Source organism: Rhagoletis zephyria, unplaced genomic scaffold, assembly GCF_001687245.7.
Source record: "Rhagoletis zephyria isolate East Lansing unplaced genomic scaffold, Rhagoletis_zephyria_1.1 Rzeph_scaffold_00109, whole genome shotgun sequence".
NCBI lineage: Eukaryota > Metazoa > Arthropoda > Insecta > Diptera > Tephritidae > Rhagoletis > Rhagoletis zephyria.
In genome coordinates this window covers 270,815-285,253 of record NW_016157193.1, presented here as the reverse complement: position 1 = coordinate 285,253, position 14,439 = coordinate 270,815, and the positions used below count along the sequence as shown (strand labels likewise).

At 35.1% G+C, this 14,439-nt stretch overlaps 1 protein-coding gene across 1 annotated transcript in view; it reads right to left on the bottom strand.

Annotated features, from left to right (window-relative positions):
- Positions 1 to 348: 348 nt before the first annotated feature.
- LOC108377704 (uncharacterized) overlaps positions 349 to 14,439 on the bottom strand; it is a 260,456-nt gene continuing 246,365 nt past the window's right edge. The window contains exons 9-10 of the mRNA XM_017633969.1: positions 846 to 990; positions 349 to 785 (exon numbers count right to left, since the gene is read on the bottom strand). Coding sequence (XP_017489458.1) covers positions 521 to 785; positions 846 to 990 — 410 coding nt within the window. The 3' untranslated portion in view covers positions 349 to 520. The remainder of the gene's footprint in view (positions 786 to 845; positions 991 to 14,439) is intronic.

Here is a 14,439-nt window from a genome sequence, read left to right as displayed (position 1 = left end):
TTAATATAAGTAGTTAATGATTGTTTGTAAATACTTACTAATTAAAATTTTTTAAATAAATTCCGGTACACTGAAATTGTTTTGATGAAGAAGGTTAGGGGTGGATTCGGGATTTTTTTAGAAAAGTATTCCCCAGTATTTTTCCCACAGTATTTTTGCGCAGATCTCTCTGCGAGCCTAACTACGACTTAAGAGACACGATTTTGATTTGCAAAAATTTTATACCGACATTTTTTCCCCTCATGTCTGTATTTTGATTTGTCAGTATTTTGATTTGTCAGTATTTTGATTTGTCTGTATTTTGATTTGTCGGTATTTTGATTTGTCTGGATTTTGATTTGCCGGTATTTTGATTTGTCTGTATTTTGATTTTTCTGCATTTTTAAATTTTGTCTTTATTTTGATATGTCTGGATTTTGAATTTCCGGATTATGAATGTAACCGAAAAACAAAACAAATCACAATACTTTAAAAAAGAGTGGTACCACTTTTACGGCGTATAACTGTTTCACCAAAAATTTTATGGTTTAATTTTTACCAAGCCGGGTAAGTCTTCATCTTGGATTTCCTTACTTTTGTGTTCTTCGAATGTGGGCATATTAAGTAACGAACTTATATAATGAATTCTCTCTTTCCATTTTAAGAACAAATACTTCTCTTCGAATATTTCCGTGTATTCACAGCTATATTTCTTTAACAGGCATATGTGGTTTTGTTGTCCATTAATTACGTATAATCCAAATTTACACAGCTCTTCTAGGTACATAATTGGCATAGGATTGAGACTAAAAGTTTTAAGGATGTTTAATTTTTTCATAGAATTTTAAATTTATGATCGAACTTACTTTTCCTCTACACTGTAATATAAAATAACTTTAATAATTAGAAGCATCTCGGAGTAAAAGGAAAGCCAAGCCACATCTTCATTATATTGCAGGAGGATATTTGATTTCACTTCCATCAAAATATCATATGCTTGCTGAGAAAAATCTATTGAAGATCGGAAAATAAAGAAATACAATTAATATTCACTAATGCTATGAATAAATGGTTAAGTAATAAATACATATCGATGGTCGTCTGCAATACTGCCACAATTAAAAAAAATAAAATCTTTTACTATTGATTTATTTTGGAACGAATTTCCGTCATCCCTTGTCAAGTTTGGTTTGCAGACAAACCGGTTTCAGCACTGTGCCATCTTCAGTGTCATTTTTCGTTCTGTCTGGTTCGAGTTTTTGTCCTTAATTTATGTTCATTTATCTTAGGTAATGTGATTTTCGTCGATGATTAATTATTAGAAATGTCATGGTGTCCTTTTTTATTTCAGAAGCAGGTAATAGGTTGGTAGGTTCGCTGTCTCGATATTAACATCCGTTATGTTGTCTCTGTATGGTTTTTGCCTGCAGGTCGGTAAAAGTCGGTGATTTTTGTCCTGGTGGTACTTTGTGGTGTGTTCGGAGTGTCCATGCCTGTTGCTTTGTTGTCATTTTTCTTTTTCTCGTAAATTAATTTTAAGGGTCTTTTACTATTGTTAAGTGGCTCATGACTCTTATCCTTCTATAATCAATGTCTTAATCCTTACTAATCATAAGCCACTTAACAGTGGTGAGATTTTTTATTTTTCAAATTTTGAATTGTGTCGTTATTGCAGCGAACCATCGATATAAACTAATTTTTAAGATTTTACGGCAGTGATCGGCAGGGCATATATGAATATATCTCTAGAACTTTTGATTTTCAACATTTGAAAAAAATGTTGTGGCCACTATCCTAACCGTTTCACTTTATTGATTGAACCTTGAAACATATGTAGGTATAAAAATGGAAACTCAGTTTTCAAGCTCGGTAATCCTACTAAATAATATTATAAATGTGAGAGTTTGTATGTTTGGAAGTTTAGTGCTCCATCACGCGGAAACGACTGAACGGGTTTGCATGAGATTTTGCACACAGATAGTTTATGACCTACATTGAAAAATATTCTACTTTTTTAGGAGTTGCCAGCTGCTAAAAAATTTCAATTGAATTAATAATCACGCGGAAAGCTATCTGCACCCTTGTCGTCCAATCATGGTTGCGTTATCGTCTCGCCCTGAAAGTTTGAGCCCAGCACATGCATTTCAATGGAGGTCTGCACACCTGTCGTTATCGGCTAGTTAGCAACAAATCGCAGAACACGCAGAAACGGATAAGCTCGACATTGTTGTTTGCTAATCGTTATGCACGCATTGTTTGTTTACATTTTATGGGAAAAAATTAGTGAAAAAGTTAATATTTGCATTAAAATTACAGAAATACTAATTTCTTGTATAGAATCTGTGGAAACTATTAAAAAGTGGATAAGTGCAATAAAATTCAATAAAAGTGAGAGTTTTAACTTTCAAATATGACGAAATTGTAAAAATTGTCTACGTGCGTGAACAAAATACATTTCAGAAAATAAAAGACGAGAGATTTATGATAAATTACGCCTAGAATTGTTGCAGCACAGTTAATAATTTTAAAATTGCAGGTTTTTGTAAAGACTACGAAAATATTTACCAAAAAAACAGAAAATACCTGCTCTAAGCGAATTTTTAGACGCTAGTGAGTTGAAATATCACGGCCGAGTGTGCGGAAGGGTAGTCGTCATGTAATCGTTGCATCATGATTGTGACGATGAAACAACTATGATTAGACGACCAGTGGGCAGAAAGCCTAAGAGAGCTTGAATTCGAAGATATTTTTGAAGAGGGTTGCCATCCTACTAATATCACTGGATGGAATTTCGCACGCAGGTAGTTTATGACCTAGATTAGAAAATAGGCTACTTTTTTTAAAGTTTCCACCTGTAAAAAATTTAAATTAAATTAATAAGTTAATTAAATTAAATAATTTTAAGAGAGCTTAATTTCGAAGATATTTTTGAAGTGGGTGGTCAAAATAAATTTTCGCACATAGATGGTTTATGACCTGGATTGGAAAATAGGTACTTACTTAACCGCTTTCCCGATCAGAGCCAAATTGGGCACACTTACTACGGATTTCCCAAGGATAGTCTTAGACAGAAAATATTTACAATAAATCTAGAATGGTGACCCCTCCCAAACAAATTGGAATTTTCCATGAAGGTTGTGCATTCCCGAAACCGCTACTTTGGTTTCGCCGACTTTGACGTTTATGGCAATTCGTAAACAAACGCAAACGTATTGTGTACTTTCGAGTGAAAAATCGAAGTAATTCGTGCGTTCTAAAGTAAAAAACGTTTTATTTGTTATAAAAATGTCGTGTCGTGTGTTGAATTGCAGCAGCCGTAGGGGTGAAGCCCCCAAATGCAGTTTTTTTTGTTTCCCCGCGACGACGCCAGAAAGTGGGTAGAGTTCTGCCGGCAGGAGAAGCCATACAATTTAGACACAAATTACAAATTTACCACAAATTACAAATTTACCACAAATTACAAATTAAAATCGGGGATAAGCAAGCATCAACCAATTTCTGCAGCAAAACATGCGCTGCGACAATATATACTTTTTCCGCACCTGCAATACAAACACAAAAATAATAAGATCTATTCTTTTGAACACATTTCAAGAGTGGTTGCATATTTTTTGTTAACGTTGTGCTTAATTTGCTATATTCAAAGACGGCTTGAGAAATTGGTGAATCGTGAAGAAAACACGTATTTACCACAAATTACAAATTTACCACAAATTACAAATTTACCACAAATTACAAATTAAAATCGGAGATAAGCAAGCATCAACCACTTTCTGCAGGAAAACATGCGCTGCGACAAGATATACTTTTTCCGCACGTGCAATACAAACACAAAAATTCTAAATAGTTAATTAATAAGATCTATTCTTTTGAACACATTTCAAGAGTGGTTGCATATTTTTTGTTAACGTTGTGCTTAATTTGCTATATTCAAAGACGGCTTGAGAAATTGGTGAATCGTGAAGAAAACACGTATTTACCACAAATTACAAATTTACCACAAATTACAAATTTACCACAAATTACAAATTAAAATCGGAGATAAGCAAGCATCAACCACTTTCTGCAGGAAAACATGCGCTGCGACAAGATATACTTTTTCCGCACGTGCAATACAAACACAAAAATTCTAAATAGTTAATTAATAAGATCTATTCTTTTGAACACATTTCAAGAGTGGTTGCATATTTTTTGTAAACGTTGTGCTTAATTTGCTATATTCAAAGACGGCTTGAGAAATTGGTGAATCGTGAAGAAAACACGTTTTCTCACTGCAAATTCACAACTGTCAACTCATTGTTCTTCGCCATATTATTTGTTTACCCATTGCCACAAATGTCGTTCTGCGGGAATGCGCAATCTTGTATTCTATTGTTCTTGGGAATTTTCATAATGCATATGTACATATCTCTGGAAATATTTGTGGGACAGTACGGGAAATAGTAGCGGAGAAAAATGGGCGTGGTGCCTCCCATACTAACTGAAACTTTCATACTGCACATCTCTTCAAATATTTTGGGTACAGTAATCAAGCTCGGTATGAATACATGTCAAATCGATACCATACTCATAGAGAAAAGTGAGTTATAGGACAAAGGGGCGTGGGAACTACCATGCAAATTGATGTTTATACAAAATTAATTCTATGACTATGGAGTTCATGGAATTATTCTAAAAGTGGGCGTGGTACCGCCAGTACAAATTTACTATTTTATATGAATATCTCTAGAGGAGTTTATGGTAGAGTACTCGGACTTGGTATTGGGATCAGTGATGGGCAAAATTGTTTTTACTAAGTGTTAAATACTAAGTACAAAAGTATTTAGGTATTTTGTGTTGTTGTAAATACCAAAGTACTATTTACTTAGGTATTTAGGAGCTATTAGATATTAAAGTAAGAAAAACTTGAATATTTAGGAGCTGCTAGATACCAATGTACAAAAGACGAAAGTATTTAGTAGGCGGTCCAAAGTACTCATGCACCTTGGGGATGCAAAATACTTTCACTAAAGTACCAAGGTATTTAGACGATGGGTAAATACTTTCAAACTAAATACTGTATAATTTAGAAGAAATTTAGAGAATTAACATCTCACCTTAAACTCACCTCAACTTAGTTGACCAAAACTCACTTCACCTCTCCTCAAATCAACACACCACATACAACCTCACCACACCTCCCCTAAACCACACCTTCTACTGCTACACCAAAATCCACTAAATCAGGATTTTCAAGACTATTTCGGGGTTTTCGGCACTATTTTGGGATTTTCGAAGCTAATTCGTAATTCTTTAGGAATTTAGAATTTGAGATTTGCGGGATTCTCGGAACTAATATCGGGATTTTCGAGACGACTTTCACAATATTTAGGGATTTTGGAACTAGTTTCGGGATTTTTAGGACTTTAGGGATTCTCGGAATTAATAGCGGGATTTTCGGTAATATTTCGGAATTCTCGGGATTTTTGGGACTCCTGGACTATTTTTGGATTTTTAGGACTAATTTCAACTTTTTGGGACTTTCGGGACTGTTTCGCGATTTTCGGGATTCTCGCAACTAATATTGGGATTTTCGGGACTTTTGGGGCTTTCGACAGCATTTTACAATACTTGGGAGTAATTTCGAAATTTTTGGGACTCCAGGACTATCTTTCGATTTTTGGGACTTATATCGGCCTTTGGGACTATTTCCAGATTTTTGGGGATTATTTCGGATTTATGGAGTTTTCGGGACTGTTGGAACTTTCGGGGTTATTTAGACATCTTTGGGACTTTTTCCAGATTTTTGGGACACCCGGGACTATTTCGGGATTGTCGGGAGTAATTTAGGTATTTTTGGGACTTTCGGGACTTTTCCAGATTTTTGGGACTAATTTAGGATATTTCGAGGTTGTCCGGGTGTAATTTCGGGATTTTTGGGACTTTTGAGGCATTCGGGAGTATACCGATTTTTATGGGACTTCTTTTGGATTTTTTATACTTTCGGGACCATTTCGAGGTTTTCACAAGTATTGCGGTATTTTTGAACTAATTTCAGATTTATGGGACTTACGGGACTATTTCTCCATTTTTTGAGGAAAATTTAGGAATTTTGGCATTTGGAGAACTATTTAAGGATTTTTGGGACTTATTTCGGATTTTACAACTTTCGGGAAAATTTCGGGATTGTCGGAACTAATTTCGGGGCGTTTGGGACTTTCAATGCTATTTAGGGATTTTTGGGACTCTCGGGACTATTTCGGGATTATCGGGAATAATTTAGGTACTTTTTTTGGACTTTCGAGACTATTTCCAGATTTTTGGGACTTATTTCGGATTTTTGGAACTTTCGGGATTGTCGGGAGTAGTTTCGGGATTTTTGGGAATTCCGGGAGTATTTTGGAATTTTTGGGACTATCGCGGGATTCTCGGAACTGATTTCAGGACTTTCGGGATTATTTAGGAATTTTCGAGACTAATTTCGGATTTTTGGGACTGCCGGGATTAATTTGAGATTTTCGAGACTACTTTGGAGCTTTTGGGACTTCCGGGATTACTGGGACTAGTTTCGGGAATTTTGGGACGTTCTGAAACAGTTTCGAAAGTCTTAAAGTTCCTAAATTAGTCCCAAATTCCCAAATAGTTCCGAAAGTCTCTAAAATCAAAAAATAGTCCCGAAAGTCCCAAAAATCCGAAATTGGTCCCAAAAATCTCTAAAACGGCCTCAAATGTCCCAAACCACTAAAATTAGGCTCAAAAACAAAGATAGTGCCGGGAGTCCCAAAAATCCTGAGGTAGTCTCGAAAATCCCGAACTTAGTCCCGAGAATCCCGAAATTCCCAAAATTAGATCCACTCTCAAAATAGTCCCGAAAGTCCCGAAATTAGTCATTACAAGCCCGAAATAGTCCCAAAAATTCCGAAATACTCCCGAAAACCCCAAAAATCCCGAAATTACTCCCGACAAACCCGAAATAGACCCGAAAATTCCAAAAATCCAAAATAAGTCTCAAAAATCTGGAAATAGTCTCGAAAGTTCCAAAGATACCTAAATTACTCCCGATAATCCCGAGAGTCCCAAAAATCCTTAAATGGCCCCGAAAGTCCCAACAAATCCGAAATTAGTTCCGAGAATCCCGAAAAAGTCCCGAAAGTTCCAAAAATCCGAAATAAGTCCCAAAAATCCCGAAACTATTTCCAAAAATCCCTAAATATTTTGAAAGTCGTTTCGAAACCCCCGATATTAGTTCCGGGAATCCCGAAAATCTCAAACAAAGTTTCCGGAAATACCTAAAGAATTACGGAATAGCTTCGAAAATCCCAAAATAGTCCCGAAAACCCCGAAATAGTCCTGAAAATCCTGATTTAGTTTGAAGAGNCAAATGTCCCAAACCACTAAAATTAGGCTCAAAAACAAAGATAGTGCCGGGAGTCCCAAAAATCCTGAGGTAGTCTCGAAAATCCCGAACTTAGTCCCGAGAATCCCGAAATTCCCAAAATTAGATCCACTCTCAAAATAGTCCCGAAAGTCCCGAAATTAGTCATTACAAGCCCGAAATAGTCCCAAAAATTCCGAAATACTCCCGAAAACCCCAAAAATCCCGAAATTACTCCCGACAAACCCGAAATAGACCCGAAAATTCCAAAAATCCAAAATAAGTCTCAAAAATCTGGAAATAGTCTCGAAAGTTCCAAAGATACCTAAATTACTCCCGATAATCCCGAGAGTCCCAAAAATCCTTAAATGGCCCCGAAAGTCCCAACAAATCCGAAATTAGTTCCGAGAATCCCGAAAAAGTCCCGAAAGTTCCAAAAATCCGAAATAAGTCCCAAAAATCCCGAAACTATTTCCAAAAATCCCTAAATATTTTGAAAGTCGTTTCGAAACCCCCGATATTAGTTCCGGGAATCCCGAAAATCTCAAACAAAGTTTCCGGGAATACCTAAAGAATTACGGAATAGCTTCANCCCCCGATATTAGTTCCGGGAATCCCGAAAATCTCAAACAAAGTTTCCGGAAATACCTAAAGAATTACGGAATAGCTTCGAAAATCCCAAAATAGTCCCGAAAACCCCGAAATAGTCCTGAAAATCCTGATTTAGTTTGAAGAGTCTCTCAAATCCCGCAACAGTTCCCAAATTGAGGTGTGGTGAGAACGGGTGTGATGAGTTCAACTGTGGTGAGTTAAGATTTGGCGGATTTTGGTGTACCAGTAGGAAGTGTGGTGAGTTTAGGTGAGGTGTGGTGAGTTTGTATGTGGTGAGTTTATTTGAGGAAAGGTGAAGTGAGTTGTGGTAAAGTGAGTTGAGGTGAGTGTAAGGTGAGGTGTTAATTCTCAAAATTTCTCCTAAATTATACAGTATTTAGTTTAAAAGTATTTTCCGAAAGTCCCAAACTTCCTAAATTAGTCCCAACAATTTCTAAATACTCCCGAAAGTCCCAAAAATTCCGAAATTACTCCCGACAAACCCGAAATAGACCCGAAAATTCCAAAAATCCAAAATAAGTCTCAAATATCTGGAATAGTCTCGAAAGTCCCAAAAATTCCGAAATTACTCCCGACAAACCCGAAATAGACCCGAAAATTCCAAAAATCCAAAATAAGTCTCAAATATCTGGAATAGTCTCGAAAGTCCCAAAAATACCTAAATTACTCCCAATAAACCCGAAATAGTCCCGAGAGTCCCAAAAATCCTTAAATGGCCCCTAAAGTCCCAACAAATCCGAAATTAGTTCCGAGAATCCCGAAATAGTCCCGAAAGTTCCAAAAATCGCAAATAAGTCCCTAAATTCCGAAATTAATCCCAAAAGTCCCAAAAATCCGAATTTAGTCCAAAAATCCAGAAATACTCCTGAAAACCGCGAAATGGTCCTGAAAGTCTCAAAATTCCAGAAGTCCAAAAAAATCGATATACTCCCGAAAAATTTCTAAATACTCCCGAAAGTCCCAAAAATTCCGAAATTCCTCCTGACAATCCCGAAATAGACCCGAATGTTCCAAAAATCCAAAATAAGTCTCAAAAATCTGGAAGTAGTCCCGAAAGTCCCAAAAATACCTAAATTACTCCCGATAATCCCGAACTAGTCCCGAAAGTTCCAAAAATCTGAAATAAGTCCCAAAATTCTGTAAATAGTCCCGAAAGTCCCAAAAATACCTAAATTCCTCCCGATAGTCCCGAAAGTCCCAAAAATTCCGAAATTCCTCCTGACAATCCCGAAATAGACCCGAATGTTCCAAAAATCCAAAATAAGTCTCAAAAATCTGGAAGTAGTCCCGAAAGTCCCAAAAATTCGAAATTAGTCCCAAAAATCCCGAAATACTTCTGAAAATCCCAAAAGTCTCGAAAACAGTTGCGAGAATCCCGAAATGGGCCCGAAAGTTCCGAAATACACCCAAAAGTCCCAAAAATCCTGAAATTACTTCCGACAGTCTCGAAATAGACCCGAAAGTTCCTAAATAAGTCCCAAAAATTTGAAAACAGTCTCGGAAAGTCCAAAAAATACTAAATTACTCCCGATAATCCCGAGAGCCCCAAAAATCCCAAAATAGTCCCGAAAGTCCCGAAATTATTTCCGAGTATCCCGAAAAGCCCATAAATCCGAAATAAGTCCAAAAATCTGGTAGTAGTTCCGAAAGTCCCAAAAACTAGAAATTAGTCCTAAAAATCCAAAAATAGTCGAGGAGTCCCAAAAATCCTGAGAATTCCGAAATATTCCCGAAAGTCCCGCTATTAACTCCGAGAATTACGAAAGTCCCAAAAATCCTGAAACTAGTTCCAAAAATCCCTAAATATTTTGAAAGTCGTTTCGAAAACCCCGATATTAGTTCCGAGAATCCCGAAAATCTCAAACAAAGTTTCCAGGAATACCTAAAGGATTACGAAATGGCTTCGAAAATCCCAAAATAGTCCCGAAAACCCCGAAATAGTCCTGAAAATCCTGATTTAGTCTGAAGAATCTCTCAAATCCCGCAACAGTTCCCAAAATGAGGTGTGGTGAGAACGGGTGTGATGAGTTCAACTGTGGTGAGTTAAGATTTGGCGGATTTTGGTGTACCAGTACGAAGTGTGGTGAGTTTAGGTGAGGTGTGGTGAGTTAATTTGAGGAAAGGTGAAGTGAGTTGTGGTAAAGTAAGTTGAGGTGAGTGTAAGGTGAGGTGTTAATTCTCTAAATTTCTCCTAAATTATACAGTATTTAGTTTGAAAGTATTTAGCCATCGACTAAATACCTTGGTACTTTAGTGAAAGTATTTTGCATCCCCAAGGTACCTGAGTACTTTGGACCAGAGTATTTAGCACCTGCTAAATACTTTCGTGTTTTGTACTTTGGTATCTAGCAGCTCCTAAATACTCAAGTTTTTCTTACTTTAATATCTAATAACTCCTAAATACCTAAATACTTTTTACTTGAGTATTTAGCACCACCTAAATACCTAAGTATTGTTTACATGGGTATTTAGCAGCTCTTAAATACCTCAGTAAATAGTACTTAGGTATTTAGGAGCTGCTAAATATTGAATATTTAGTCATCTCAAAATACTAAGTATTTGTGTATTTAGTACCCAAAGTGCAAAGTACAAAAGTATTTAGGTGTGCCCATCACTGATTGGGATATATAAAATCAGTTCCATACTCGTGGAAGGAAACCCCAAATTTTCTAATGTTTCTAAGAAAAGGGGGCGTGGAACTTCCCGTACAAATTGACTGTTACTTACCACATTTCACTGGAAGAATACTAGAACTTAGTATGGAGTTATGTATATAAGATTTTTCATGTAAAAAATGCGAGTTATTAGAAAAGGAGGAATGTCGCCCCCCATTGATACTTGAACTTTCATTATACATATCTCTGGAGAGATAGAAGTATTTTAAATTTGTTATGGAGATTTATTTTTTATCAGTACCATACTGGCACGCGAAATTTCAGTTAATTGAAAAGGGAGACCCGGCATCTGCCATATAATCTAAAAATCGCATGATGCATACCTCTGGAGGCATTTAGCTGCAGTACTGAGAAATGGTATTTTATCAAAGTTAGGTTACTGAATTTTAGTTGGAAATATTAAGAAGCTGTCGTGGTACCCGTCAGAAGGTTACACGTTCACGCGGCGTATCCCTGGAACCATTTTACGGTAAACTTAGAGGGATTGATATCTTTCGTATATATGCCTAGCTGGGAGACGACATTTTATAATTTCGTAGTTCTAAACGGCCTAAATACCTTTAAAAATATACAGCTATAACAAAATGGGCACATAAATAAGATATAACATCTTTAAATTACACAGTGATGCAAAAGTAAACAAAAAAATATGCAGGGGTTCTCATATAGAACTTATGTTTTGTTATAGCCGACTGTACTTATAGTTTTTCTCCATCACTTCGTTTATTATTTCCTTTCTAACAAATATAAAAAACTTTGGTATTCTTCAAATTACAACTTCAAGAAGTTATAACTTTGTTGTTTTTTGATCGAATTAAAAATTTTCAAACAAAGAACAAAGTTTGAAAATCGTCCGGAGAAAGGCTATGTATCGGTCTTTTAAGTTTAATTAAAAATAAACGTAAATTTTTCAAAAAATTTTCATTTCCTTCACGCCGTTATTTGATCGTGAGGCAATGAAAAACATTATTTCATCTTTTCCAAGTCATAAGTAAATTATATTCGAACAAGTACGAGCAGCGGTGTCTTCGGCTATGCCGAAGCAGTGTTGGCACTAATCGATTGATTTTTTAATCAAGTAGTTAATTCGATTGAATTCAATTCGATTACAGTTAATCATGATTAATTTTAATCTGATTAAACAGCTAATCGTATCCGCGATTAAAAAATTAATTTTTAATCACTAACTTTTAATTTGATTAAATAGGTTTGGTGATTAATTAATTTACGCTGGAATTTTCCTGTGCACACAAGGCCAGTTAAACGAGTATGGCTAAGTCGGTTTTCCTCATCAGTGTAAGCAATTTGGTGTGCGTTTTCATTACAATCTATTCCAACAGGGTTTTAATATCCCTCTGCACATGTGCGATGGGTTGCGAAAATTCTCTGTTTATGTATTACTAATAAAAATACTAATTATTATTATTTTTATATATACATATATTATGTGTTTTTATAAGCGCGAAACACAAAAGAATAACTATAACTCTTGTTTGGTTTCAAATTCGGACAAACTAGAGCACTTAATCAGATTTTATTTTTAATTGGATTAACGATTGATGGTTAAAATTAATTAATCATAATTACAACCGACGACTAGTGATTAAAAAAATTTAATCATTAATCGTACAGATGATTACGATTAATTAATTTTAATCGTTAATCGCGATTAACATTTTAATCGTTAATTTTTAATCCTTAATCTGATTAACATTTTACCAACACTGTGCCGAAGCTTCATACCTTTCATGAACATCTGAAAATTTACAGATCACTGCATTTGAAAAAAAATTTAAATTTACAGAATACATAGATAGAGGAGATACATATATTTATGAAAAACCATATCTAAACAATCAGAGGTATGGAAGATATACCTTATATAGCACCAATCTATGTGATTTTCACTGCTGTGTGATCGGTATGTAAACCGGTAACACAATTTAATGGGTTTAGACTCCTACATAAAGGAGATATATCGTAATAACTGGTATCTGAACAATCAGAGGTTTAAGAGATAAAGTTTATACAGCATACATTTTGACGATTTTCTCAGTAGACCTTGTATTATTATTTATAGAATAGCTTACGATATTTATCTGTTTTAGCAGATAAGTAAATAAGGGAATTTCACAGTAAAACCCCATATCTGAACAATCAGTTGTATAGAGTAGGGATGCCCAAATCAGCACATATGTGTCGCGGGAGACTGCGCGCGCAAAGCTGTGCGGAAGGGGAAAACGAAGGGGAAAACGAAGTCAACAGAATAGTGAGATTGTATGTGTGATTGTGATGGAAAATAAGTGCGCATTGTGCCATTTTCGGCCCTTTCGGAAGCAGCCAGCACCTTCAGCACAATCGATTGATTTTCGGCACTATTTTTGCGTAACTCAATGCGACTAATAAATATTTCTTTCGGATCCGCAATTAAAATATTTTTTTTACATTTAATCGTATGTGCTTAAACTGATAAATATATAAACATAGAAACGCAAGCAGAAGAATCTCGCTTCCACATTCTGCATATGCGCATAACATTTTTGTTTAAACAAATTTTTCGAAATTTCATCTCTAAAGCAAATATTAAATATCATTTAATATATACTTTAGATTTAAATAATCATTTTTAGTGGTGGGCGAGTCCGAGATATTTAAATGATCGGGATGGTACATTCAATTCGCATAGATTTTTGAGAACTTTTTTCGTTGAAGGTGTTGCACTTTTTCTTCCATACTGAAATTTTTGTACATCCAATTTGTAAAAAGAAAATGCGAAAAAATATTAAAAATCAACATGAACTCTTAGCTGAACTTTCACTTTATAATACTAAAATTGAATCGACTATAAAACTGCATACCGTCAGTTGGTGTTGAAGACTCATGCGATGAGGATGTGATCGCGCTTTTATTGATTTTATTGCCTCAACAACAAAGGTATTATTAATGGATTAATTTTTTTGGATTCGGTAATAAGTTTTGACATTTTAATAGCATTTCAAGTGCTTATAAAAACTTTACGACACTCACATATTGACAAGATTTGGCCAGTTATCTTAATATTGTGTATTTTTTTTTTATAAAAGTACAGTTTATACTTAAAAAAAGCCGTACCAAGGTTCAATCTTTTTGCAACATTATAAAAATCTACACACTTTCGTAAAAATTTCGAGCTTTTTAGTTAGATTTCCTAGTGCGCAACACCGCAAACAGAAAAATTCAAAAAATCTATGGTATTTTTTAGATACTTCAAACTTGCACCTTATTATGTTAGAATGAATGGGCTATAAAAATGTTAACCCAAAACATGTCTACAAATTCTGAACAAAAACTGTGAAGATTTGATGAAACTTTGTTGATTTTTTCAATCTTTCAAGTTTGGATTTATTTGCAAGGTTTTTGTTTGACAATGAGCTACAATTTTATAAAAAAAAATAATTAAAATTATTTAAGAAAATAAAATAAATACCGGGTGACCGTGTAATTTTATCAAAGATGAAGACAATGATGATAAAACATTAATACCCTATATAGGTCGGTTCATATTAATGAACATAAAATGAGATCACTATCGATAAAATGGAAATCCTCAAGGGAAATTTTTAATTTCAACGCATGGAATTTACATAAATTTTTTTTACTTTCAACCCCCGAATTGCTCAATTACTTCTATTTCTGCAGGATCGCCATTAGGTAAATTGCATTTCCAAAGATTGTTTCAAAATAAATAGCGATGAGGGATATTTCCCCCGCCAGTGATAAGAAATCGCAATCACCATAACGCACATCACTAATATTACTGTTCACAATCACGTTTACATT